This window comes from Emys orbicularis, chromosome 17, assembly GCF_028017835.1.
Source record: "Emys orbicularis isolate rEmyOrb1 chromosome 17, rEmyOrb1.hap1, whole genome shotgun sequence".
NCBI classification, from domain to species: Eukaryota; Metazoa; Chordata; order Testudines; family Emydidae; genus Emys; species Emys orbicularis.
In genome coordinates this window covers 5,361,573-5,388,018 of record NC_088699.1, presented here as the reverse complement: position 1 = coordinate 5,388,018, position 26,446 = coordinate 5,361,573, and the positions used below count along the sequence as shown (strand labels likewise).

The window sequence follows — 26,446 nt, the reverse complement described above, 5'->3', positions numbered from 1 at the left end:
ACAGCTGCTCCTTGGTGCAATGGGCTGTTGTCAGTGTGCACAACAGCTTAGAATGGGTTCTCGTTAATCCCCTATATGTCAAACTTCAGAACTGAGAGTGACCCTTCCTAGACACATGGTGAGATCAAGAACAATGTGAGATTTATTACTTTCAGGAACTAATCTAGCTCATAAATTTGAGCTATGTTCACATGATTCTGATCAGATAACCACAAATTTTCTTAAAGCAGTAGCTTAAGACCAAAAGCAAAGAAACCTAGGGTGGACACACTTTGTATAGAATGAGCCACATTAAATGCTCCTTTTTCATCTGCATCTCTTGGATAGGAGTGAAACAGGAAGTGGTGAACTAACTGAGTGAACACTTTGAATGATTAAGATCAAGGACAAATAATGCATTCAAATGATCAGCTCAACCTTTCAGAAACATGCATTCTTTTACTGAAACTTAACAGCAGAGCAATGGTTGACTGCTTATCAGAAAGATAGGTGTCTTGTACATACACTTCAACTGTTATTTGTTGATTCAATAAATCAGCTCCACCGATCCCTCCAGTAGAACCATTCGTTCATCTATTAGGATCTGCAAGTATTCAAAGAAGTTTTAAAATAAGAAAATAAGCTACCCCTTTATGCAGATTAATATTTAGCCACAGGCATAATAATAAATCTCAAGTTCCAGTTAGTGACAACTCTAAACCTTATGACAACAGTAATGCTTGTTTTAAATAAAGTATAAACGTGCCTATTCTACAAATCCAAATACTGTCCCACTGAAATTTTGTAAGGAAAAAATGCTTTATAGTAAACTGTTTAAGAGCTTGGGAGGAAATTGGGCAAATAGAATGACCATGGTAAAGTATTACTGCACTGAGCCTGGTAGTAAAAGCTGCCAACAAAATTTTCAAGAAAAACATTATATTACTCTGATCATTAATAAAGCACTAACATTTTGTCATCAAAATGATTCAAGATCAGTCTTTGATAAAACAGTAACATATTTCACATGCAGCTAGTTCAGATGCTCATAAAGCAGTTTGTTATCTCACATTACCAAAGATATGAAGACAGCCAGGATTTATATAATTATCATTATTAGAAGCAGGACACTAGGTAGTTGAATAACTACACTGGCCCTGTTTGGTACCGCTATCACAGGCTTTTCCCTTTCTGATAATATGTAAGCCAAGACAGTTGGCACTCTATCAAGAATTCCAGACTTGGAAGGATTATAGATAAAGGCATACATTGACAGTTAAATGGAGCTGGAATCCTCTGCCAGAGAAAGATAAGTAGTATGTATTCTTTGATAAGTTATCAGAACCACAGTCTCTGACATGAATTCTTTTACAATGCAACTATTAGTCATATGCTATGGACCTCCTATTATATATTGCGAAACTCTTTTCCTGCCGCCCCCAGATGAAATATACACACTATGTATTATACTCTAGATCCAAAAGAAGTGATGAGGCAATGGGGGTGGGAAGTTGTTATAAAAGCATTCTGAGATCTAGAATGCTTAATCTGGTGAGCATTAAGATGAAAATCTGTCTGGTGGCTTTGTGCCAAGGGAATGAGGTTATGCAGTTCACAGCAAATAGTTTTTTCTTCATGTTAACTTGGTTTATAATTAAGCAGTAATCCCTAAAATATCTCTGGAAACAAGAGCTATGTCTCCTTAAACTACAGACTGCAACAAAAAGGGAACCGCTACTACTAGAAGATTGAATTATACATTTAAAATTGAGAGTGATTTCCCCTTACAATACTCAGCTATAAATTGTGTTGATCAAGGCAAAAAGTAGTTAGGCACTCTTATTAAGAGTTAGGAAGTCTTATGTGTGGCGATATCACGTGTGGCTCAACCCCCATCCTATTGCATTGATCTAATCGCCTATTTCAAGCAGCAGTATTTGAGACCTGTGTGTGCTTACTAAGCGGGTGGCTTAATGTTTATTTCAGAAAACAGACTCCCGGGAGGCACTGATTCAAATGCTAGCAGATTCAATTCTGCCATTCATCCTCTTCCAAGGTAGAAAAACAGAGTTCTAAACAATTTACTATGTGTGTGGGCATTTCAGATGAGTCCTTTGAAAATGAGTTTCTATGTGGTCATTATCGATCACAGGGCATTTTTTCTAATGGTAATAGTTTTCCCCAGTATCCTCCGCCTCAGAGTCCCTTCCACACCCCACATGATGTTTAGATTTTTATAATGTGGTTATTGGGAGGGTGGGATGGGGAGATCACATTCAGTATGAAAGGGGCTCAGACGACTATGTCTTGTCTCTGGGCCAGAAAACCATGTGGTCAAATTCCACAGCAAGACTTGATTATTTACAAATCCTTAACTAGTTGAGTATTGCATAGTTAGTGGTCCCATCTCTGGAGTCTCTTCTGCCCATTTCTGATATAATTTGGTAATAGAACACAAGCAAAAGGATTATTGTATTTGTAATGAAGATCTCAGATAAAACAGCTCTCAAATTTCATTAAGAACCTCTATGTTATTATAGCTTATTACATTACCACCTGCCAACGCTCAGTGGGTGGTCTCTAAAGACCTATGCAGTCAGGAATCCCAGATTCCTACAATCCTGTCATGACTGTCTATATCCACTGTTTCCAATTTCCCTTCTTTTGCAGACAGCTGCTTTGAAAAATAATTCCCATGTTAGCTGTCACATTAAGATTTTGGGTCCCAGCCTCTCTGCTGCAGTTTTGAATCCTGATCTAACCTGCCTATCAGGCCCACTAACAGAACACGAGCACAGTCCACAGCACCTGTCTCTTGAGATTGGCTTGACACCAGCTAATGAAAATGAATTTGTAATTTTCATACTTAATTCTGATCAATAAGGCTTGAATCAAAGAAGAGGTTACTCATCTGGTGCAGTAACTGGAGTTCTTCAAGATGTATGTCCCTATGAGTGCTCCACTTCAGATGCACATGCGACTTATGCACCTTTGATCTGAGATTTTCCGTAGCAGTGCCTGTTCACCCCGCACATACATTCCAGACATCCTCATGCTCTGTACTAAGGATATATACAGCTGCATGGGCAAATTGCACTAAGTTCCTTCTCTAGATTGGACAAATGACCAGGGAGGAGTATAAAAATATTGCTCAGGCATGCAGGAGTGAAATCAGGAAGGCCAAATCACACTTGGAGTTGCAGCTAGCAAGAGATGTTAAGAGTAACAAGAAGGGTTTCTTCAGGTACGTTAGCAACAAGAAGAAAGTCAAGGAAAGTGTGGGCCCCTTACTGAATGAGGGAGGCAACCTAGTGACCGAGGATGTGGAAAAAGCTAATGATTTTTTTGCCTCTGTCTTCACGAACAAGGTCAGCTCCCAGACTACTGCACTGGGCAGCACAGTATGGGGAGAAGGTGACCCAGCCCTCTGTGGAGAAAGAAGTGGTTCGGGACTATTTAGAAAAACTGGACGTGCACAAGTCCATGGGGCCGGATGCGCTGCATCCGAGGGTGCTAAAGGAGTTGGCGGATGAGATTGCAGAGCCATTAGCCATTATTTTTGAAAACTCATGGCGATCAGGGGAGGTCCCAGATGACTGGAAAAAGGCTAATGTAGTGCCCATCTTTAAAAAAGGGAAGAAGGAGGATCCGGGGAACTACAGGCCAGTCAGCCTCACCTCAGTCCCTGGAAAAATCATGGAGCAGGTCCTCAAGGAATCAATTATGAAACACTTAGAGGAGAGGAAAGTGATCAGGAACAGTCAGCATGGATTCACCAAGGGCAAGTCATGCCTGACTAACCTAATTGCCTTCTATGATGAGATAACTGGCTCTGTGGATGAGGGGAAAGCAGTGGATGTGTTATTCCTTGACTTTAGCAAAGCTTTTGATACGGTCTCCCACAGTATTCTTGCCACCAAGTTAAAGAAGTATGGGCTGGATGAATGGACTGTAAGGTGGATAGAAAGCTGGCTAGATCGTCGGGCTCAACGGGTAGTGATCAATGGCTCCATGTCTAGTTGGCAGCCGGTTTCAAGCGGAGTGCCCCAAGGGTCGGTCCTGGGGCCGGTTTTGTTTAATATCTTTATTAATGATCTGGAGGATGGTGTGGACTGCACTCTCAGCAAATTTGCAGATGACACTAAACTGGGAGGCGTGGTAGATACACTAGAGGGTAGGGATCGGCTACAGAGGGACCTAGACAAATTAGAGGATTGGGCCAAAAAAAACCTGATGAGGTTCAACAAGGACAAGTGCAGAGTCCTGCACTTAGGACGGAAGAATCCCATGCACTGCTACAGACTAGGGACCGAATGGCTGGGTAGCAGTTCTGCAGAAAAGGACCTAGGGGTCACAGTGGACGAGAAGCTGGATCTGAGTCAACAGTGTGCTCTTGTTGCCAAGAAGGCTAACGGCATTTTGGGCTGTATAAGTAGGGGCATTGCCAGCAGATCGAGGAACGTGATCGTTCCCCTTTATTTGACATTGGTGAGGCCTCATCTGGAATACTGTGTCCAGTTTTGGGCCCCACACTACAAGAAGGATGTGGAAAAATTGGAAAGAGTCCAGCGGAGGGCAACAAAAATGATTAGGGGGCTGGAGCACATGACTTATGAGGAGAGGCTGAGGGAACTGGGATTGTTTAGTCTCCAGAAGAGAAGAATGAGGGGGGATTTGATAGCTGCTTTCAACTACCTGAGGGGGGGTTCCAAAGAGGATGGAGCTCGGCTGTTCTCAGTGGTGGCAGATGACAGAACAAGGAGCAATGGTCTCAAGTTGCAGTGGGGGAGGTCTAGGTTGGATATTAGGAAAAACTCTTTCACTAGGAGGGTGGTGAAGCACTGGAATGCGTTACCTAGGGAGGTGGTGGAGTCTCCTTCTTTGGAGTTTTTTAAGGCCCGGCTTGACAAAGCCCTGGCTGGGATGATTTAGTTGGGAATTGGTCCTGCTTTGAGCAGGGGGTTGGACTAGATGACCTCCTGAGGTCCCTTCCAACCCTGATATTCTATGATTCTATACCCCAAAGTCCCATGAGATGAAATTCTGAAGCAGAAGGGAAGTAGGGTGAGTAGGGGAGCACCCATAGGGAACACACATCTTGAAGAACTCCATACCCCGCACAAGGTAACTTCTCTTTCTTCTTCAAGTAGTGTTCCTATGAGTCCTCCACTTCAGGTGACTTCCAGAAAAAGGAGGGGGATTTGGAGTCAGTTGTAACAATGAAGACAGAACTGCACTGCCAACCGCAGCATCTATTCCAGAAGCGTGAACCAAGGCCCAATGCTTGGAGAAGGTATGTACTAAGGTCCAGGATGCAGCTCTGCAAATTTCAGTAACTGTCCTGAAGGTCAAGGGCCACAAACCAATCCCTGGAATCTAATGATGGAATTATACCTGTGAGAGTCACCATCCTAAATTTCTGTGATCTCACAAAGATGTTTAGAAGTCTTCTATTAGAAACTAATATCAGTTTCCATCCCCTGTTCTTTTTGCGGACCATAAAATATTTGGAATAGAATCCCTTGATCTTGTGCTGGATGAAACCATTTCTATGGCCCCATGCATAAAAAAGAAATGACTTCCTGTCTCAGCAAAATATCATGAGATGAGTCCCTGAAAGGGACAGGAAAGAGGGGGCATGGAGGATGGAGGTGAAATGAATGGAATAACCTGATGTTATGGCCTCAATAAACCATTTGTCTGACATCATCTACTCCAGAGTCTTCAAAGGGAGAGAGGTGTGTGGGATGATACAGCTGAAGACTCACAAGGTGGGAATGTTCTGGACCCTCAACTAAACCATCAAAATCGACAGCAGAATGAAAAGGACAGCTGGGTCATGGTAGCAAATATGGTAGGTGTTCTTACATTTTGGAATTTCAGACTCCTCTTAGGGGGTTCAGAAGGCCTATGATAAGTATAGAATTAAACCAGACAAGCTTTCTGTACCGTTTATGACTGGACATTTTCTTTTGTTTGCAGGTGCATATATGCTGAGGGACCTGATAGTGGCCCTGGAATCTCTCAAAGTATGTAGAGATTCATTGGTGGACTCAGAGGAGATTTCAAGTCCATCAAAAGGAAGGTCTTTGATGGTGATTTGGACCTCCCCCAGGAAACCAAGACAGCTATATAGCCAGGATGACTGGTAGAGATGGAGGGGGCTGTAGTCTTGGCTGCAACTCGGGAGGGAGTAAAAAAATACTGGTCAAGCTGCAGTACTTGAAAATGCTATCCAGCTGGACTCTATTCATGTTGTGAGAGAAACACTCAGAGCACAGACAAATTGGACTTTGAAGCTTAAAAGATGTTACTATTCTGAAAACCTGGATTTATAACACCCAGTTTAAGTGTGAGACATAATTCCCTCCCACTTAAACCCTTACATAAAGAGCTGAATGAGCTTTAATTATGGCACAAGTAAATTTAATGCATTCACTGAAAAACCAAAAGGAACAAACAACTAATTTTTTTATACTAAAAAAAAAGAGGAAAGGATTCCTCCAGTGTTCATTGATCTCGACTGTCCAAAATTTAATAGGAACCTGATCAGGCTATTAGGTTCAACAGCATCCTACTCAGACATTTAAAAGCAGCCCATTACAGAAGAAGCTAGTAGGTTACAGACTAGAGGAGCAAGTCCTCTAATAATTTATTTTATAACATTTTTACTAATCTGATGTTTCACAAAAACTGGTTTTGTTAATTTATTTGAAGCACTGTAGGTACTGTCAGTTTTATTTTCTCACATCCAATGCCTTTATTCTGAGAGTGTTAAGGGGTGCTCTCTGTATTATGTGTAGCAAGTTAAAGGAAACACCCCCATTTGAGAATGTCTCTGTTATTAAAGATATTACTACTGTCTTTCCTTAAAGCTCTGTTTTTCCATGCCTAATTTGTGGAATACCTGAAACAGCAAAGTGACAACTGAGTTCCATGTACAAATTAAAGGACAGAATTTGGATATCAAAAATGAAGGACTCAAACATCAAAGAAGGTTCTGGAAGATCCATCATCTTTGTCTATAAGACATTTTAACTCTACTTTTATGAATTTTTTGTACCTTGGCTACTCATCTCATGCCAAGTGCCTCCTAGTGCTGGCGTGCTGTTCCTTTCTCACACTCCACCCCTGCTCTCTTGACAGTACTTCCCACAGCAAAAATGGGGTGGGACAGTTATTGAGTTTGTCCATACAAAGCAGCCAGAGTACAGCAGTGGGACCCTACGACCCACTCAATGCCAACTTGCAAAGAGTTCACGCCTATCAGGCTTTGACAAACCGACAACAGTTAGCACACTGTTTTCATAGTATTTATCCAAAAAGGGTTGCGTGAGGTGTCTAATAAAAGATTATGTCATACTGATCCTCATAATCATCATGAGATTTATGTACAGATGATATTTAAGGAGTTGTCTATATGTACTGAAAATATATTTTAGAGTCTGTATCCTAGGCAGGATTGACAGGTTTTGCCAGACAAAGGGATGTCTGCCTAGATTCAGACATAGATTAAGCATTGTAAGCCAACACAATGGAAGGCTGTTTTGCATATGGAGTCAACACAAGGATGTGAAAACAGCTTGGACCCAGAACACCAGGAAAGGAATCATGGGGCTATCCTGACTCTGGGGATAAAATAATGAGTTTTGGGAAATAAGGAGAAGTAAAAGGACATTTTGTTATCCATCACTGAGGGAGCAAAAAGGACAGTGCTTTTTTAATTCATGAAAGGTGGATCCCAGCCACATTGGTGACACATTAGTAATGCTGGGAGATTGCTTTAGGTGAGAAACTACTTTAGACAAGGATTTTAGCCTGTTAAAGTTAAGTTTAGACTCAAGAACTGTGTTATACTTTTTTGTTTGATGTGTAACCATTTCTGTCCATTATCCTTATTCAATATCCCTTAAATCTTTATCTTTGATAATAAACTTATGATTGTTTTCACTATAACTATATCTCAGTGCTATGATGTTATAAAGGACCTGAACCTGAGTTGTACCAGTCAAGTTGTGTATACTATTTCCTTGGGGACAACAAATCTGTGAGTGTCCAGTGGCTGGGGCTGAATACTAAAGGGGAACGCTTTCAGAGGGGCTGGAGGGCTGATGTACACCTATTACCTGCAAGGTGAAGTAAGGGCTGGCCCAGCCCTGAGGAGATTGTTTGGGTAGCTAACAGACAGGTTGTGCCAGGGAGCTGACATCCAGTTAAGCACAAGCAAGTCTTTCTCTCTCATTGAGGTAGGGCGGTAACAAGATGACTCTCAGTCTTGGGCACCCTGAGAAGCTGCCAGAATCAGGGGCGTCGCTATTTTTATGATCTCATATTCACAAGGTATCTTTCAACTCAAAAGATCTCAAAGCACCATATAGACTACATTTTATACATAGGGATCACTTCTCGTCTGATTAGCTACTCCTACTGCTTGTGTATGAACATGGCAGCCATTCTGCGCCAGCAACGTCTACTCAACATTTTTTAGAAGGGGAAGTATAGAATAACTTATTCAACTGAAACTGCTAGGGAAAGTTTAGGTATGCAAAATATGACTGCCTGAGCTGAACTTTGGTCAGTAAGCCTTTTCTGAAACTGAAGATTTATGCTTACCCTTGTGAAGAGTGCCATGAGTTTTAATTATTTCAAATTATATGGATTGTGGTTCTAGGTTTCATCTGAAAGACAGCCTAGCAGCATGCTAAAGCACTGGCTTAGTTATGACCCAAAGGATACAGTGCCATCTACTGAATCACCAACCACTTTTAAGTGAAGCCTTTCACACCTGGCTTTACTTAACAGAAATCTACACAGAAATTCTGGCCTCACTGAAGTCAGTGGGAGTTTTGCCATTGACTTCAGTGGGGCCAGGTTTTGTTTGTTGCCAGCTTTCATGATTTTGTCATGAGTCTAACTATATCTGATGTTTTACTTAGAGCCCCTTTCCTGGAGACAAGTGAATACCTGAGATTCTCCATTTTCATTTAAAGAAAGTAAGATTCTAGTTCACACGATTGAGGAGTAAAGCTTGAAAATGTGATAACAGTACACCCTGCAGGCTCAAAAACTAGAAGACAAATAAGAAGAACCAGGAGTTTATTATATTTTTAAAAACTGCATAATTCTAAGTCAATCTCATGATTTCTGGTGGGCTGACACGGTTTTTTACATTCAAGGCTGGCAATACTACTTTACTTTTTATTCTACATATTCCTCTCCAAATTATGTAGTAGCAAAGTCATAAGAGACCCACAAACCAAACAAGGCTATCAATTCTGGATTTTTAGTTTTGGACTACAGCATAAAGTTACTACAGAAGTATTTAGATTTCACAGCAAAAGCTATTTCTGTCATGTAAAATCTCAAAGCAAATTGCCACTATAAAGACATTGTTAACACTTTGCTCTTTTATCTGTTATTGAAACTTCACATAACCTGAGTAGTATAACTATTAAAAGATGATTAAAACAAACAAAATTTACCTGAGTTACCATTTTAATTCTATTCCTGAACATCTGTTATCCTTACAAGGACTTTAGTAAAATCTGCTAATTTCTTTCTGTCTTCCCACAAAACAGAAATTAACTTGACTGTTCCTAGTTTCTTATCAGTTCTTCAATCTTTAGCCAAAATATTCATTATCTCAAAGTCAACATAAACTCTCATCTTTTCATCTATTGGGGATTACCATTCATGTCTTGATATTCTAAACCTTCTCTATTTCTAATTTGCTTAGGATCTCATCTTTTACCACCTTTCTCCATTTATTCAGGATTCAGTAAGGTCTTTGACACAAGGGAGTAACTGACCCTTTACCTATTAGCTGAGTAAGTATGTTTCTCTAACTATACAGCTGTTTAAACTGATGTTGATGCATTTTCTTCCTCAATGTGTCTTTTGGATATTTTTTTCTTAAGTCATTCTTTATTTGATGTTAAATTTACTCAGGCCTGCTGCCCTGTTTTATGCACTTGGCCTGCCTTATTCACAGAACAGAAAAGTAAAGCCAGCTATTCTGCTTCCTCCAGTACTGAAAATGGGAACAAAAGCATGGTAATGAATTAATGTACTGCTGCAGCCTAAGAGTTTGAATCACAGAACATGCTAGTTTATTCCCTGGCAAGTAGCACATTTATGTATAATATTAAATTTCTAGATCCTGCATTCCTTACTCACACAAAACTTTGACTTTGGTTGGGTGTGCAAAGAATGCAGAACACAGCCATATGTGGTCTTTTCTACATTAGCATTTTACTTAAACTTACCCAGAATTGTAGTTATGCTGCTGGTGGCAATAATGGGAGAGCTAATTTAGACAGACCTCTGCAATCACTTTTTCATCACGTTGCCTATATCAGCTCTAAATCATATTACATGATATAGTGATTAAAACACTAACAGCCACCATACATTAGTGTTTTCATTGGTGGAGCTGCGGGAAATGTAAAGAAAAATAAGTGTTGATTTAACTTGTGAGTTATAGTACAGTTACATACTTTAATAGTCAGTTTAGGTAGGTGTATTTTCCTATGTATGAAATTAAGATACTGTTTCTGGTAAAACAACATATCCTACAGTTTTGCTATCCTTTCCTGTCTTCTTGACTCCTTCATTAGAACAATTTTACAGTTCTAAAGAACTATATTTCTCTAACAGTTTTATCAGTTTCCTCGTGTCTAATCAGTTCCTCAATTCTAGAACTTTCCATGCTTAAATTCTCACATACTGCAAGACTCTGACTTGAACTACAAAACACATTGTGAAACCATCAGGATAACTCACACACATATTGTTTTATCTGTGCTATTGGGTACATATGGTGCATGTATTTACATGTACATATACTTCTAATTATTATTTCCCATAAGTGATCTTATTGATAATTACCTAATTTTAACAAGCTAGGTTTCCATCCTCTTCAGCCTATAAAAATGCAGCTTCGTATTCCCATTTTAATAGGAACCTTTTAGAAAATAGGTTTAATTCTGCACATCCAGATAACAACTGATTTAGCACCTTTTGGATGATGTCTTGTCTATGTGCTAGCTGGGCATAGACATGACAAAATTACATTGCTCCTGTTTATACCACTGACAGGCCTTGTGTTTGCTTTTATTGCTGGCAAGGCATTTGGGACATACTGTTCACACTATCTGTGCCAGAGGGTAATCTGCCAAAGCTGTTGCTCTCCTCCAAGTCCAAGGACTGTGTACTTTGACTGAGGCCTATAAGTGTTCTAAACAGTGGTTCTCAACCAGGGGTACGTGTAGCCCTGAGGGTACTCAGAGGTCTTCCAGAGGGTACATCAACTAATCTAGATATTTGTCTAATTTTACAACAGGCTACATAAAAAGCACTAGCAAAGGCAGTACAAACTAAAATTTCATACAATGACTTGTTTATACTGCTCTATATACTATACTCTGAAATGTAAGTACAATATTTATATTCCAATTGATTTTTTATAATTATATAGTAAAGATAAGAAAATAAGCATTTTTTCAGTAATAGTGTTCTGTGAACCTTTTGTATTTTTATGTCTGATTTTGTAAGCAAGTAGTTTTTAAGTGAGGTGAAAGTTGGGAGTACACAAGACAAATCAGATTCCTGAAAGGGGTAGAGTAGTCTGGAAAGGTTGAGAGTCACTGTTCTAAAATAATCTGAATGAACAGTTCTAAATTATGTGCTCCAGTAATCTACTGAAGTTCTTGATTTCTGGTTTAATCTATCTGTTGAGAAGTCCTTCCAAGAAGCATTCAACAACTCTTGATTTTGGTTACCTGGGCAGTGCAGCAGGCACAAACTTTTCCCAGTGGGAAACAAAGGAACACATTTGTAGGTTGGGAAAAAAAGAATGATGGTTGTAATCTGTTTCTCATCGTTCCCCAGTAGCTTGCAGTGCAGCATAAAGAGCCCCTCTGAACAGAACCCTGACAGTGGCTAGAGTGCATCAATAGGGAGATAAAAGGGATAGGGAAATATCAGAGCTATATGTGATCCAAAAGTAATATGGTGATGGGGAAACGAACCCAGAGATCTTGCCTCAGCCTAGTAACAGGTCAAAGAAATAGTAGCTACAGTAGGACAGAACCAACATTTGATGCCTGGAGTGAGTCTACTATGAAAGAATTAGAAAAGGTTAGCTTCCAGAAATCTCTACACATTTCCTATGTCCATTATACTGTCAGGCAGGCAACCACTCCATGAAGGTAGGAGGGAAGGAAACAGGCAATCTCCTTTTTGGGACTCTGTGGAACTTAAAGGTTTGGAACCTCTACCATTTGTTGGTACTTTGGGGATTTTACTGTATTAGTGAACACTATGGGTGCCATATTTTTATCTAAAGTTGTGGCATTAGCCTATTCTTTCTTCCCCTTTCTACTTTTTTAATCCTAACTCTTCTTGGTAGCTTATTTTTATATTTTAAAACAGTGGCTTTGAAATGCTGAACACTGCTTCATTAATGCATTCATCTTCCTTTCTGTGCATTCTCAACAGATGTTTTTCTGTGATATCTACCTCTGAAAGGAATTCTCTTGATTTTTAAACACACTGTCTAATCTTAAACTTTGGTAGACAAAGCCAAACTCTTAACTTTAGGGAATCCTAGTGGCTGATTTATTTGCAAATGCATTTGTCCAATATCAACTTAGATTTCATACTGAATATAACAGAAACAAGGTGCAGCACTATCCAGTGAATAATTTCAAGTGCACAGTGGAGTAAATATTTAGTTACAAAAAGTACACATTCTAGGAAGGGGAGATGAACTGAGGGGGAGGCTCTTTATTTTTGTTTTTGTTTTAAACAGAATTGTTGCTACCAGTGCCCCATATTCCAGCCTGCTTCCCTGGCAAGGAAAAATAGGTTTGTTTCTAGAAAAACAACAACATTTGTCACCTGCATGTTCTGAACTGTGTATTCCATTCTGAAGGAGTACCACATTTCAAAAACAGTATACAAATTTTGTGATGAAGGGGTTACTAGGTCAAGCCTTCAGGTCCACAAATAAATAAAAAAGGCTTCACAAGCCATTGCCTGTGCCCAAATCTGTGTATGCACTGGTATAGTATCTCCAAAGTAACTGCAGTATTTTAAATAATGGAGTTTCTAGGTGTCAGATGACACTGCTTTTCATTTCACTGGGCGCTTTTTTGACTAATGTATGCTTGACTTCCCACTATCCTCCAAGGTCATAAATAAAAGGATGACACACAAAGAGAAAAGTATTTTTTTGTAAAACCTAAAACACACAAAATATATGCTCAGGACTTAAAGTATTTGCAGGAAAGAGATCCAACAATTGAATAAAACCATAGAACTGAAAAAAATATATAAATATTTAACTTTTCCCCTGGCAAATTTTGCTACTTAATGGCTTTTTGCAAGTGTGCGCTCCCGATTTAATTTCTTGTGCCATTCTGTAGTAAATAGGATGACACCATATTCAGACATTTTGCATTACCAAACAGAATAGAATTGGAAATGGAAATGTTGTAAGTAAGGAAAAGATCAGAGCTTGGAATCCAAAACAAAAAAATAAAAAAAGACTCTAAAGTAGAGGTAAGGGATGAATTTAACATCTTCTCTATAACATATCTTCAGCTATGAACACATTCATAACTACCGGTAGTAACATGCTGTCCAATGCCACAGTAGCAGTGTAGAGTTGGGAACTACAGTAGAACCTCAGAGTTACAAATACCAGAGTTACAAACTCTGGTCAACCACACACCTCCTTTTGAACCAGAAATACACAATCAGCAGCAGCAGAGACCCAAAATAAAAAGCAAATACAGTACAATATTGTGTTCAATGTAAACTACTAAAAAAAATAAAGGGAAAGCACCTTTTTTCTTTTGCATAGTAAAGTTTCAAAGCTGTATTAAGTCAATGTTCAGTTGTAAACTTTTGAAAGAACCATGTTTTGTTCAGAGTTACAAACATTTCAGAGTTACAAACAACCTCCATTCCTGAGATGCTTGTAACTCTGAAGTTCTACTGTATGTTGCTGCATCAGTTTTCTGAAGATAATAATTTAAAGTTATAGATATGTATTTGAAACTTTTATACAAACCAGGTCTTAAAGAAAATCTGTACAAAAACTTACACACTGAGTCTGAGAGAGACAAGGTGGAGAGAGACCAGAAGATCTCTGTATAGCTCAAAAGCTTGTAGCATCCACCAACAGTAAATTGCTCCAATAAAAGATATTACCTCACCTACCTTGTGTCTCTCATATCCTGAGACCAACAAGGCAACAAAAATATTGAAAGGATATCGAATCTGCTCATTTTGATTATTAATAAGAAAACATTTAGCTCATAAATCAGACAATTAAAATAAATGAATTCTGTGCTAAATTTTCAATAATATTTAGGTGACATGCAAAGAACAAATCAGAAATGTGTTCTGTGTTTATGCATACTACTGTATAATGCTGGTATCCCATCATTTAGAAAGCGTCTTTTAATTCCTTATTTGGACTTCTCCCCTCCCCCACAATACAGAGGTGGGTTTTATTGTTGGAAAGTATTTTAGGACATTCAATAATCCTTTAGAGATCAATACCTAATCTAGAGAAAACAGTTTTCTCTCTAATCCCAGGAGATAGATTTAGAACTCAATTTGTTGTTTGCTCTGTGTGTTTTCTATTTGATTCCTTTACTAAAAAAGGCAACATATGTCAGCACAGCTATCAGTGTGGAATGCCTGTTTTACAGGATTTAAGATTAAATGCATGTGATCTGAAAATACTTCATTTTGTGAGGGACTATACCGTTCATACTAATATCCAAAATTGTTATTCTAAAACTAACATACAATTAATTAACAAGATCTTAAATATTTTAAGTGATCATTTGGGTCATTTGTAATCAGTGAAACTGAAGAAAGGTTAGCACCAATGAGAAAAGCTTAAACCATTTCAAGTTTATTCTCTAATGAACAATGCACCGGGGAAGAGGATCAGATTAGTAAATGCAGGTTCACTTCTCCTTTTCAACCAGCTAGCCTGATGGTACACTCTGGGCCAAATTCTCTCCTAAATTACACCTTTTCTTCTCCACAGATTTCAATGGAAGTTGCACAGGTGTTCAGTAACTTTGGGTAAAATATGAACTTCTGTGCAGATGGTAAAGAGTTACAGAATTATCTTTATGGAGCACACACAGTCCAAACATGGGGGGGAGGAGAGTTTAAGGGAAGATAAGAGAATGACTGGCTTTTCTTTGTGCCAATGTTCATTATGTGGTCAGGCAGAAAAATACAAGGTTGCTCCTTCTCTCTCAAGAAAGGTCCCAATGCAACAGTAGGTCTCTCAACTTTACTTTAGTCCTCCAGAACCTGGACAAACCACAAGTTTAGCTCCTTTCTGGCAGACCACATCTCAAGTGAATACTACTTCTATTTGTCTCCACTCCTCCTTTGTCTCTCATTGAGGCACCTCCTAATATATGGAAATATACCTATCTTGTAGAGCTGGAAGGGACCCTGATAGGTCATCAAGTCCAGCCTCCTGCCTTCACCAGCAGGACCAAGGACTGATTTTGTCCCAGATCCCTAAGTGGCCCCCTCAAGGATTGAACTCACAACCCTGGGTTTAGCAGGCCAATGCTCAAACCACTGAGCTATCCCTCCCCCTCCTATGTACTGGTAGCACAGCTTAATGTTTTTCTGCTTTCTGAAACTTTAAAATAGTCTTCCATAGTAGTCCACAGGATTTCTGCACTGTAACGGTATCCACCAAACATCCTGTGTTCCAAATGAAGCTTGAGCTGATGGACCCTCCGTGTAAAATCTGTTGTAAATATCTCTAAGCTTCTCAAATTTTATGATTTAACAACATACTTTTGGAAAAACATTAACAATTAAACTCACCTTGTAATGGCTAGGTCTGTTTAGTTATTCTTTCTCTGACTCTCTGAGCAATGGATTACAATTAAATAAAATATTTAGCTGAACTGTTCAGGAATGTGGGCTAGGACAACTCAAGTGAAAAATCCACTACTCCATAAATAGAAGCCATATCTACTCAGAACATACCAGTATGTCTCTATCAATCTTTAGATAAGTAGAACTCTTGACGCCTCTCCTTTGGTCAATGTAGAGGCTTTATTGTAACACTTAGATATCTCATGCTCAACAGAAGAAAGTAACAGTAGTACAAAGATTACTTATATTGTAAGTCTTTGGGAATGGAACCATGTTTTGGCATATGTTCATTCAGTTGCTAGCCCAATGAAGCCCTGATCCCTGATTAGGGCCCTTAGGCACTACTGCAATAGGAAGACAAAAGGTTCATGGTAGCTATAGTTCAATAATAATATTTAATATTCTGATGATATACTGTGCTTCCTACGCACAGGATGTAGGGTTTGAACTTTTACTTTTTAGATAGAGAAACAATGGGCTCGTTCCTGCTCCCATTAAAGACAATGACAATATTTCTAAAGATTTCAGTGGGAGAGAATTGAACAAAAAGTTTGGAATTAGAAAAAAGTTACATAAAATTTGTTGCATTTCCAAATAATTTTGTATGAAATGAACATCGGTTCCTACTTTCTCCCTAATTTTCAGGTCACCTAAAAGGTTTTAAAAATCATAAGCAAAATTTCTCTTTTTAAAAAAAAACAAATGAGAATTAAAGTATTTTAATAAGGTTGTATTAACATTATTATCCAATTATAAAACTGGTAAGGACTAAAGATCTTCGATCCCAAACCAATGAGTAATGCAACAGTAACTTCTTCCATGCCAATATGATACACTTGGATGGGTTAATTATAGTCTCCTACTACTTCCTCTGTAGAGAAATAGAGAATAAGAAAGAAGTGTAACTATTAATTAAATACCAGAATAGATCACTTTCTAGCCATCTATCCCTTCAAGTTGGGGCAGTAGGGGAAGAAAATCCATCCTGGAGCTGAGCTCTTATAAAGCATACAGTACAGTATTAATAAAACTATAGTTAAGGATCACCTGCCGCTCTCTTTTTTAAGGGGTTGGTTTGTACCTCAGTAAGAAACTCTTAGCCTGAGGGGACAGCAGAGCCCTAGAGCTTTGGCTAGGGAATTAAGATGCCAACTTTTATTCTGATATGTTGCTTTTCTTTTTAGTTAACACATCATTTTGGAAATATAGAGCCTATACAAGCTGGTGTTCTCAAATGAGATGAAAAGTTCCAATTCTTTACTGTAAATTATACAGCAAGAGAAGTTGAACTTGCATCAAATTTGGGTAATGAATTTATTGGATTGTTCCTAAAAGAAAAAAGGCCAACAAAAATACTGCAAAGATTATGCTATATGGGGACTGGATCTTAATATTCCTGTTTTTATTTGTGGAGGGCTGACCACTAATGTATCCAATCTATAGCACACTTCCCTTCCTGTAATAAAATCTGCTAGAAAAAGACAAGTCTAAGTGCTTCCCAATTCAGACTTGCCTAGACACAAGCAAGCTTTTCCTATGATCAGAGGGATAGCAGCAGGCAGCTTTTCAATCCTGCTGGACCACTGGATAGCTAGAAGCTTTCCATGCAAAGTTCAGAACTGATGAGCAGTGCCAGAGCTTGAAAACCTTGGGTTGTTCAGTCATTAATTGCCTGCAGCTACGTTTTCCATTCAGTATAAACATGAACAGAGCTAATACCGCAATCTAGTTAACGTCTTCAATTTCAATATTAATTATTGAAGTACCCAAGGGCAGCTATTTTCCTTGCCATTTCTAATTTATGACTCTGGTGTTTACTTCTCTACAAAATGCCTTATTAGAACTGGGTGTATTTTTTTCTTCCTAACGAAGTAAAAAAGGCATAACTGAAATATTTTTGTACAGTTAGCTTGCAGTCTGCATTCATTTTATAGGCTCACTGAATATCTTGTAATGTTAAAGCCACTAAAATATTTGTATAGTAATATTTCAGTTAAACAATAACCAGAGGCAGACTACTACATTATAGTTTATGGCAACAATGAGGTATATTTTAGTAATGTGTCATGGATTACTAACTTGTAAGCAGACATATACTGTCCTGGGACACATGTTATTTTTATAACCACTCACATTACATAATCATGATAAAATTGCATAAGACAGTCTGTAACATGGCTCAAAGAGCATCAGATGTTTTAGAACCCTAATTCCATATCATCCAATTTTTAACATTTTTTTCTGGCCAGCTACAATATCACAAAGGAGAAAAAAAACAAAGTAAAACACAGAGAAAAAGTGACATAGAAAAGCAAGGATAATTTCTCAGTGACAGCAGAAAAAGGAGACATTGGCAATACCATTTTTCCTGCATACTACAGCCGCTTTTGCTTTTAGTGCAATCATGTGAGCAGTTTGGCAGAAAAACAGTAAGAAGACAAGCACACTCCAACAACAGAACAGACAGTCATTACAATACCTATTAAAAGCGCTCTGGAGGTTTAGCTGGAGGGTCAAGAAAAAATTACCTAAAATCCCTCCTCAGAATTACAACTGAATGGTCTATTACTTCTATGCATATGTGGGGAAGTAGTTTCAGCACTGAAGAGGGCAAATATAATCAGGACTTTTAAAGTAAAAATATTCTGGCCAAACAAGTGTTTTATGCACAAAGCTGGAAGCACAAACCCTTTGGAGGACTTATTTCTAATGAACAGTAATAATAATTAGTAATAATACAATGCACTTTTATTGAGCTTCTCAGGTGAAAGGCTCTAAGTCGGGGTGGCCAACCTGTAGCTCTGGAGCCACATGCGACTCTTCAGAAGTTATCTCATAGAATAGAAGATCAGGGTTGGAAGGGACCTCAGGAGGTCAGCTAGTCCAACCCCCTGCTCAAAGCAGGACCAGTCCCCAGACAGATTTTTGCCCCAGATCCCTAAATGGCCCCCTCAAAGATTGAACTCACAACCCTGGGTTTAGCAGGCCAATACTCAAACCACTGAGCATTACTTCTTGGTAACTCCTCTTAGTGTTAATGATATTCATGTGAGACTTGAAAGGAGACTATAGTGCTTGCTATAGGATTAATTCTTCTGTCAGTACACATTCAAAATCCCATTAACTTCAATGGGAGTAACAGGAGTTAGACACCTACCAGATACGTCATATCATGATTCTTCCATCACAAGATGCATAAGGTTCACTCCCTAGGTTTGCTGTATTATCAGAAGCCTTCAGTAGAGTAATAGGCTTATAATCAATTTGTGACCATGCTCTGTTTTTTATGGGTGATATTATCAAAAGCACCGAAGTCACTTAGCAGCAAAAGTCCCATTGTACCTTGAGAGTAAACAGGACTTCTGCTCCTAATTCACTTTGGCACTTTTGAAAATTCCATCCCATATCACTAAGTCCTTACAAAATGAAAGTTTATCTTTCCAATACTTAACTCACTTTGAGCTGATGTTCCTTTTTGTTAAAATATATCTCATTTTGATTAAATTAGAACAAGTCTTCTTACAAAAAAATTTCACATTTTTATAAAAAGGAAAGAAGGAAGGTTTGATTTGGAGATATTTTGGTAGCAACCTAGAAAAACTCTCATTTTACAGGGCAAACCCCCTCATCCCCCATGTACAAATTTAAGGAATGTGGACATTTGGGGTTTTAATGAGGAAACTCAGCCCAAATTTCAAGATCAAAGAAATACAATACTGTACCCTCTGTGTCATGTGGCCATTAGAAGGATATTCTGTGTTGTATCTCCCTGTATGAAAATGATTTGATACAGATATGCCAAAACTACTGAGGTTGCATTCACTAATATTGCCTAAATGTTAAGCAGAAATCTTCCTAACCTCTTTTTGAAAAAGTAAACATAACTTTCTACAATCCTTATATGCATGCTTCATTAGCATTGTTTTGAAAATTATCATCATCACTGTAAATACAACCTATTTGCAAATGATGATAATTTTCAAAATAAATTAATAAATTGTGCCCACAACACTTATTGTCAAACCTAAGGACAAAGTTTCATTAGGAGATAAAATTAACCTCTCATAAAAGAGAAGCAACAGTTCTCAATTAATGAGAACACTGAAGTTGCAGTTTCCTCCCAGTTCTTCCGTCTGAGACATTGTGATTTCGCTCCAAGAAAAAGCAGGAAGTTCTGGTATTAAAATCATGTAGATCTCAGGGTATCCCGTAGAGGCCAAAGCTATGTGCATAAGGTCCTAGTCCTCCACACCAGTTCAGGGGCCTCACTGTTGCTCCCCCATGACTCCCTGTCATTGTTCCAAATCCAACCATTCTGACAGGGTTTTTCTTGGCAACAGTTGTCCCCCACAACTCTCCTTAAAAGTCAATTCCTGAGCCTGAAAGGGGCTCTAATCAAGAGTCGATATAGCCACAAGCCCCCAATGTATCACACTCATCCAACAGTGCAGTAAACTGAGGGAAATTAAGTAACAACCAAGGTTATAAAGCAAATTGGTGGCAGAGCTGGAAACAGAATCCAAAATGGTGTTGACTGTCAGTCTCTCATTCTACAATCAATAGACAATTCCCAACACAGACGTAATTGATATCCACAGAATCCATTTACTGTCAGCACATGCAAACATCATCATCATTTCTATTCTAAAACCAGGCAAAGGATTAAACAAGTCACCCCTTAAAAAGGGACAGTGTTCCTTTTGTCAATCTTTTTGCTGAACGAGATGGGTAAGTACTATAGTTGTATTTCCTACTACATTACCTGTATTCAAACACTTTATTGCAAATGGATGGAGGCTTTTTATATCATCAATAGAACCTACAGTATAGAACAGGAAGCCATAAAACAGAGGAAAATATCTTAGTGAACCGCAAACATCTGAACAACGTGAAATGCTGAAATATCTACAAGCTTGCCATGTTGTAACTATCTAGGATGATTACAATAGATATAAGGATAATAAAATATTGGTTAATATCACAGCAGACAGAAAAGAAATCAACATCTGCCCTCTACAGCAAGGGGGGGGATGAACCTTTATTTATTTAAGAGATAGCTGGAGATCACCCCTTCCCATGGGGGTACATTTTCAAAATGGCTGCTTTGAAGTTTATTTTCAAAACAGACAGTTGGATGTAAACTAATATTAAACTATAGAATGTATTTTTCTGTGTACCTAGTAAGACCCAAAATCATTAAAACTGAAATGTTTAAAATGTCTGTTAAATGGTCACTGTTTATGCTGTTTGTTTACAGTTCACATTCACTCAGTCCAACTTGAACAATTAAAAACAGCTAAGTCAAACTGACTTTCTAGTTCTTAGAGCACTAACCTCATGCTGCAATGTCTTGGTTGCAAATATTGCATAATAGTATTTACTTTTGGACAAATAAATTGCACTCTCTTAATTAAATGTTTCTGTTGATCTTAGGTTTTCTAAAACCTTGTTTTTGTCAATCCTAAACTTGGGGTCTAAACTGTCCCACAGTATCCCTTTAATGTTCACTAGCCACATTTATACTTTATCTTCTGCAAAGGAAAGTAAAGAGATAATGCTTACATGTTTCCCTTTTCAAGATAGAAATTGCAAGGAACATTCTGTGTTCCTCAAAATAACTGTTTGGTCATTGTCACTTTGAAGTTAAATGGGGCCTAAAATTTAGATTTTGTAAAAACATGCTTTTACAGAAGTTGAGACTAGATAAATTCTTCTATATTTTAATTCCAATAAAACTACTGTTTTTTAAACAAATTTAAAAAACAGAGCATTGCACCATTAAGAACTTGAAACAGAATATAAACAGAAGTGAAAGTGACTACCAAGATTATTATTGTCCAAGCTGAGAAATACAAAAGCACACAGTGACAGGTCAATTGGATTTTTTAAATTCTTTGACTTTGTAAGGCATAACAGCAACATTTGTTCTTTCCAAAGACAACATATGACTTTTAAACAGACAGCATCCCTTTGTCTGTTAGAAAACCAATCCTTCACTTACTGCTGTTTGTAGTTCCTTATTCAAGAATCAGACTAGTATTTTGTATTTAAAGTTTGACACAGGAAGTTTTAGAAGGGCATGGGTTAGGGACCTTTGCCTTTGACTTCAATGGGCACAGGATCAGGTCCTAGAGTCTGCTGCTCATTCTTCTCTCTTCACCCCACCCCTCTACCCACTTTACGAATATCCATTTGTTTGCTTTTATAGTACATACTTTCTGTTGTTTTCATGGTTTGTGCAGCTTTTCAAGTGCTTTGGCAGGAAATGGCTTTATAAATATGTGTTATATATTTTAATTAGTATTAAGATAGTGAACGTTAATTTTTTTCCTATACACAACTTATTGTACATCTAATTTTAACCACTCTTTCTATTAAAAACTTCCAGAAAAGGTCAGACTTAAGACCTGATCCTGCTCCCACTGAAATCAGCTGGACTGTTGCCATTGATTTCAGTGAGAGGAGGATTGGGACCTTAATGTTTACTATTTGTTCCTATGCAGAAACTTTTCAAAATACACATTTTGCACAATCAGCAAGCAGTTACACAACAGAATATGAAAATGGATGAAGACTTTCAAAGCCACCATTCCAATGCATGCTCCAAAAGAGTGACTCCTATTAGCTTCTCTCCCTCTTGGACCTTATCTTCTACTGCTCGGTTTGATGTGCATCATTCAGAAAGTGAATAGTACAGATATAAAGATTACATAGATCTAATTTTCCAAATATATGGTGTGTTTAGAAAGAAACCGTGAACTGGAAATTTCAAGAGGAAATGTAAGGGTAGGAAACAGCAGAAAATCGAAACAGGAGCTCTTCTGAGGCTGAGCTACATAGTAAGGTAAAATTGCTATACTTTGTCATCACAGGAGGTATGATCTCATTTCTGAGCCATGCCCCCTCTAATTAAAAAAAGAACAAAGTAGGATGCATGAAATAACTGAAAAACAGCTGCTGAATTTTGCCCAGTAGTGGGTCTTGACTGCGTATTATGCAAGCCAGTCATTTAACTACTATAGAGTTATAGTCACAGAAAATATGCCTTGACAACATATACTTCCTTGCCAGTGAGATAGCAGTAAAACATCACTTCATTTTTATGTTCACATTGAGTTTAAGACCATCATAACCATTTGTGCCTGTGAGTAACTTTACTCAAATGAGTATAGCTACTCATCTCTGTAAGCAACTGCAGAATTGAGCCCTTAGCTTGCAAGTGGAAATCATTCCACTTTGGTTTGTTGTTTTTTATACATGTGCTTGTTTAAAAGAATCTTTGGGGTTCTTTTGCTAAGAAACTAAAAATGTGCAACCTACATCTGAAGACCATTTAGTATTACTTGCCCTTACCTCATATGCCATCATCACTTAAGAAAAAGCTATTTCAGTCATTTTAGTGCTCAATATTTAATGTAATCACATTGGGCTTGAGTGAATACTTTGAGAAATTGCTTTTTTATGTATTTTAAATGCTAGCTTACATAGCTGGATATACAACAGCTATAAATCTACAGTTATGATTGCATAATCTAATACAGAAATTCCATTTGCAAAAATTGGAGGTTTAACAATTAAAACTGTGAGTAACACCTCTTCAGACAGAGGACTATTGCAATAACATAGTCCCTGTACTCCCTTGGTTTTGAGGCAGATGCTGTCTTCTGCTTCATGAAACAGGTAGCTAGAAGGAGATTTTGCGTTGCCGTCACCAGAAACAAAACTACACCTATAAAGCAGTTCATTCTGAAGCCCATAAAGAGATATACATAAAGGTGAAAAATCAGCAAAAGATCAGTCCAGGATCGAGAGATCCCTTCAGAATGTTTTTGCTTAATACTCTTGTCTGCTGAGTCTGAAAAGAGAGACATACAAATTGTGCTATAGAGCCCAATTCTTCGAGCACTGACTTAACTGAGGAATTCAAGCGTAGAGGGGCTTACAGAATTGGGCCCACAATAATTTGTTAAACTCTCTTTATTTCTACCAAAAGGCAAATAAATCACCTGTTCCTATTTCTCACATCCTACTGAGATTTACTTTTCCTTTTTTTCCCCATGCACAAGTCTGGCTTTTAAAAAGGTATTTCCAAAATGAAGAGAGGACTTTTCACACCCTTTCTATCACATTCTATGAATTTGCTGCTGTACTGAAAGGAATGACTCTCTGGGAGGTAGTTAGGAGGTGTGTGAATGGAAAAGCTTTGTCCTTTATGGTCCTCATTCTGCTGTCCCTGCCATCCACAAATGCAGAAGGCAGATCAGAATTTAAGAGAAGCGGATTATGTAGTTGTAAAACTTGCTTTTCTCTCTCTCTCTCCTTTTGTGTGTGTGCACGCAATGGAGTAACACCTTTCATTACAATTATCAGCTCAATGTCAGAAAGCTCCCCAGCGTGCTGTGCATATTTTCACAGGTTCATTTGTCTCCTCCTATACCATCAGTTTTTAAAAGATTCTTTTTGAAAGAAACACCATTAACAACCATGCCTATTTCAAACCTACAAAGTCAAACACAATACACAGCACTGGTAACTGATCTTTAGGTTTCAGTCCACCGACTTTTTCACACTGAGAATAGGGCCCATGTGCTTTCCCTTTATGGTCTAGTCTTTTACAAAGCACAGATCTGGAAACTGCCTCTGCCCTGCATAGAACACAGTATATGTGGCTTTCCTAGCTCTCTGGCCGACAGTACAAATAGCCCCAAGATCACTAATAGCTTTCTCCTAGGGATTTCTCCTGATGTTGCCTCTTGGTCTGTAAATACATTGCCTCTTTTTTCCCCTTGCATTAGAAACTAACTTCTTGGCAGCTGATTCCACATTTACAAACCTTCTGTTGGGAACATGCCATTTCAAACCTCAAACAAGACGCCATGGCAGAAGCCTTCCTGCTCTGGCACCGGATCATAAGATATTATCCCCTTACCCAAGCTGCTCTAGAGACTGATGCCCACGGCTTCAGCTAGCTCCCTGTCCCAGCATGATGGAAGGAAAGAGACAAAAGGAACGGGGGAGAGACAGACACAGAACAGGAAGAGGCAGCCATGGGTCTCTCACTGCTGTCCTGTCCTAGGCATCTCAACACCAAGAGTGGCCTGTCCCCAATCCCTTCCCCTGTGGAGTTCTGCCATTCAGCGCCCTCCCTGCCCCTCATTAGTCCCCCCTTTCCTACTCTCTGTACCCCCAAAAGTGTCCCTTCCACGCCACGCCCATTTTGCCATGGTCCCACTGCCCCTTCCAGACCCCACCTGGTCTGCCCAGGTCCCCCTCAGCCCCTGCCCGGTCTGCCCTGCCCCCCGCAACTCCCCCAGACCCCCTCAGCCCGGTCTGCCCTGCCCCCCGCAACTCCCCCAGACCCCCTCAGCCCGGCACTCACTACTTGTAGAGCTGCTGCAGGCAGAGGTCCAGGCACTCGCCCTCCACCTCCTCCTCGATGATGTGCTCGGAGAGCGGCCGAGGCAGCGGCGGCAGCGGCGGCGGAGGGGTGGGGGGCTGGGGGTCCGCGGCGTCGCTCTCCTCCGCCTCCCCAGCGGCTGCCCCTTCCCCTTCTGCCCCGGCGGCGGGGGGCGAGGGGGCTGGCTCTGCCCCGAAGGGCCCTCGGAACTCGCCCAGGAAGAGCTCCAGGAAGCGGCGGTAGGTCTTCTCCTCTTCAGAGCCGCCAGCGGCCATCGCTTCGCATGCCCGGCTGCCTGCCGGCGGATCAGCACTGAGCCCGCAGAGAGCTCCCTGCTCGCCCGCCCGCCCGCCGGCCGGCCAGCCTCCCTGCGCGCGCGCTCCCGAGCCGGCCCCGCGGGACCGCGCACGCTGCGGGGGCGGGGTGGGCAGCGGAGGGGGAATCGAGGCTCGCGCGCCGCGCGGGAAAGGCAGCTGGCCTCGAGGGAGCTGACAGAGAAAGCGCCACACCGAGGGGAGGGAAGGAGAGGCAGACAGACAGGACATGAAAGAGCATGGACGCAGAGAGAGCGAGACTGTACAAAGAGGAGCAAGCTGGTCTCTCTAGTGAAAAAAAGGGAAGGGGAGTAGGCAGAGAGACGGACGGACAGACGGACAACAAGCCCCCCACAAACGCTGACAGAGCCCCAGAGAGAGGGCTGGATACTCAGTCATGCCCATGCTGCCAGCCAAGCCGGCAGAGCTCCCACTTTCTCTCTACCACGCTGGCGCCAACGCTGCAAACAGATGGATTAGAGACAGACTCTGCTGGTGTACTGAACGGGTAAGTGCTCAGAGGTTTTTCCTAGCCCTGGCTGCAGGGCTGTGTGTGTGCAATGTGGGCCCAGAAGCGGGCCACCTGAAAAGAACCAGCTTAAAGCAATGGGGGGTGGGGATGACTTGTACCTCACTGCCCTTGGGAGCAGCCTGTTTTTTCTCTCTCTGTTTTTGGGTTCCTGTGTGTGTTATAATTCGGAGAAATAAAATAGTGTTGTGTTGCAACCTTCCATCAAGAGTATTTCTGTTTTTAATCTAACTTCTCTGTGTGTGTGCTGTGACCACAATAGAGACAAGCAAATTTCACAGTATTCTGTATTAT

The 26,446-nt window shown here is 39.8% G+C and overlaps 1 protein-coding gene across 1 annotated transcript in view; it reads right to left on the bottom strand.

Moving 5' to 3' along the window:
- PPM1E (protein phosphatase, Mg2+/Mn2+ dependent 1E) overlaps positions 1-25,584 on the bottom strand; it is a 106,008-nt gene extending 80,424 nt beyond the window's left edge. Inside the window, exon 1 of the mRNA XM_065418445.1 lies at positions 25,292-25,584. Within this exon, the coding sequence (XP_065274517.1) occupies positions 25,292-25,584 (293 nt within the window). The remainder of the gene's footprint in view (positions 1-25,291) is intronic.
- Positions 25,585-26,446: the final 862 nt, after the last annotated feature.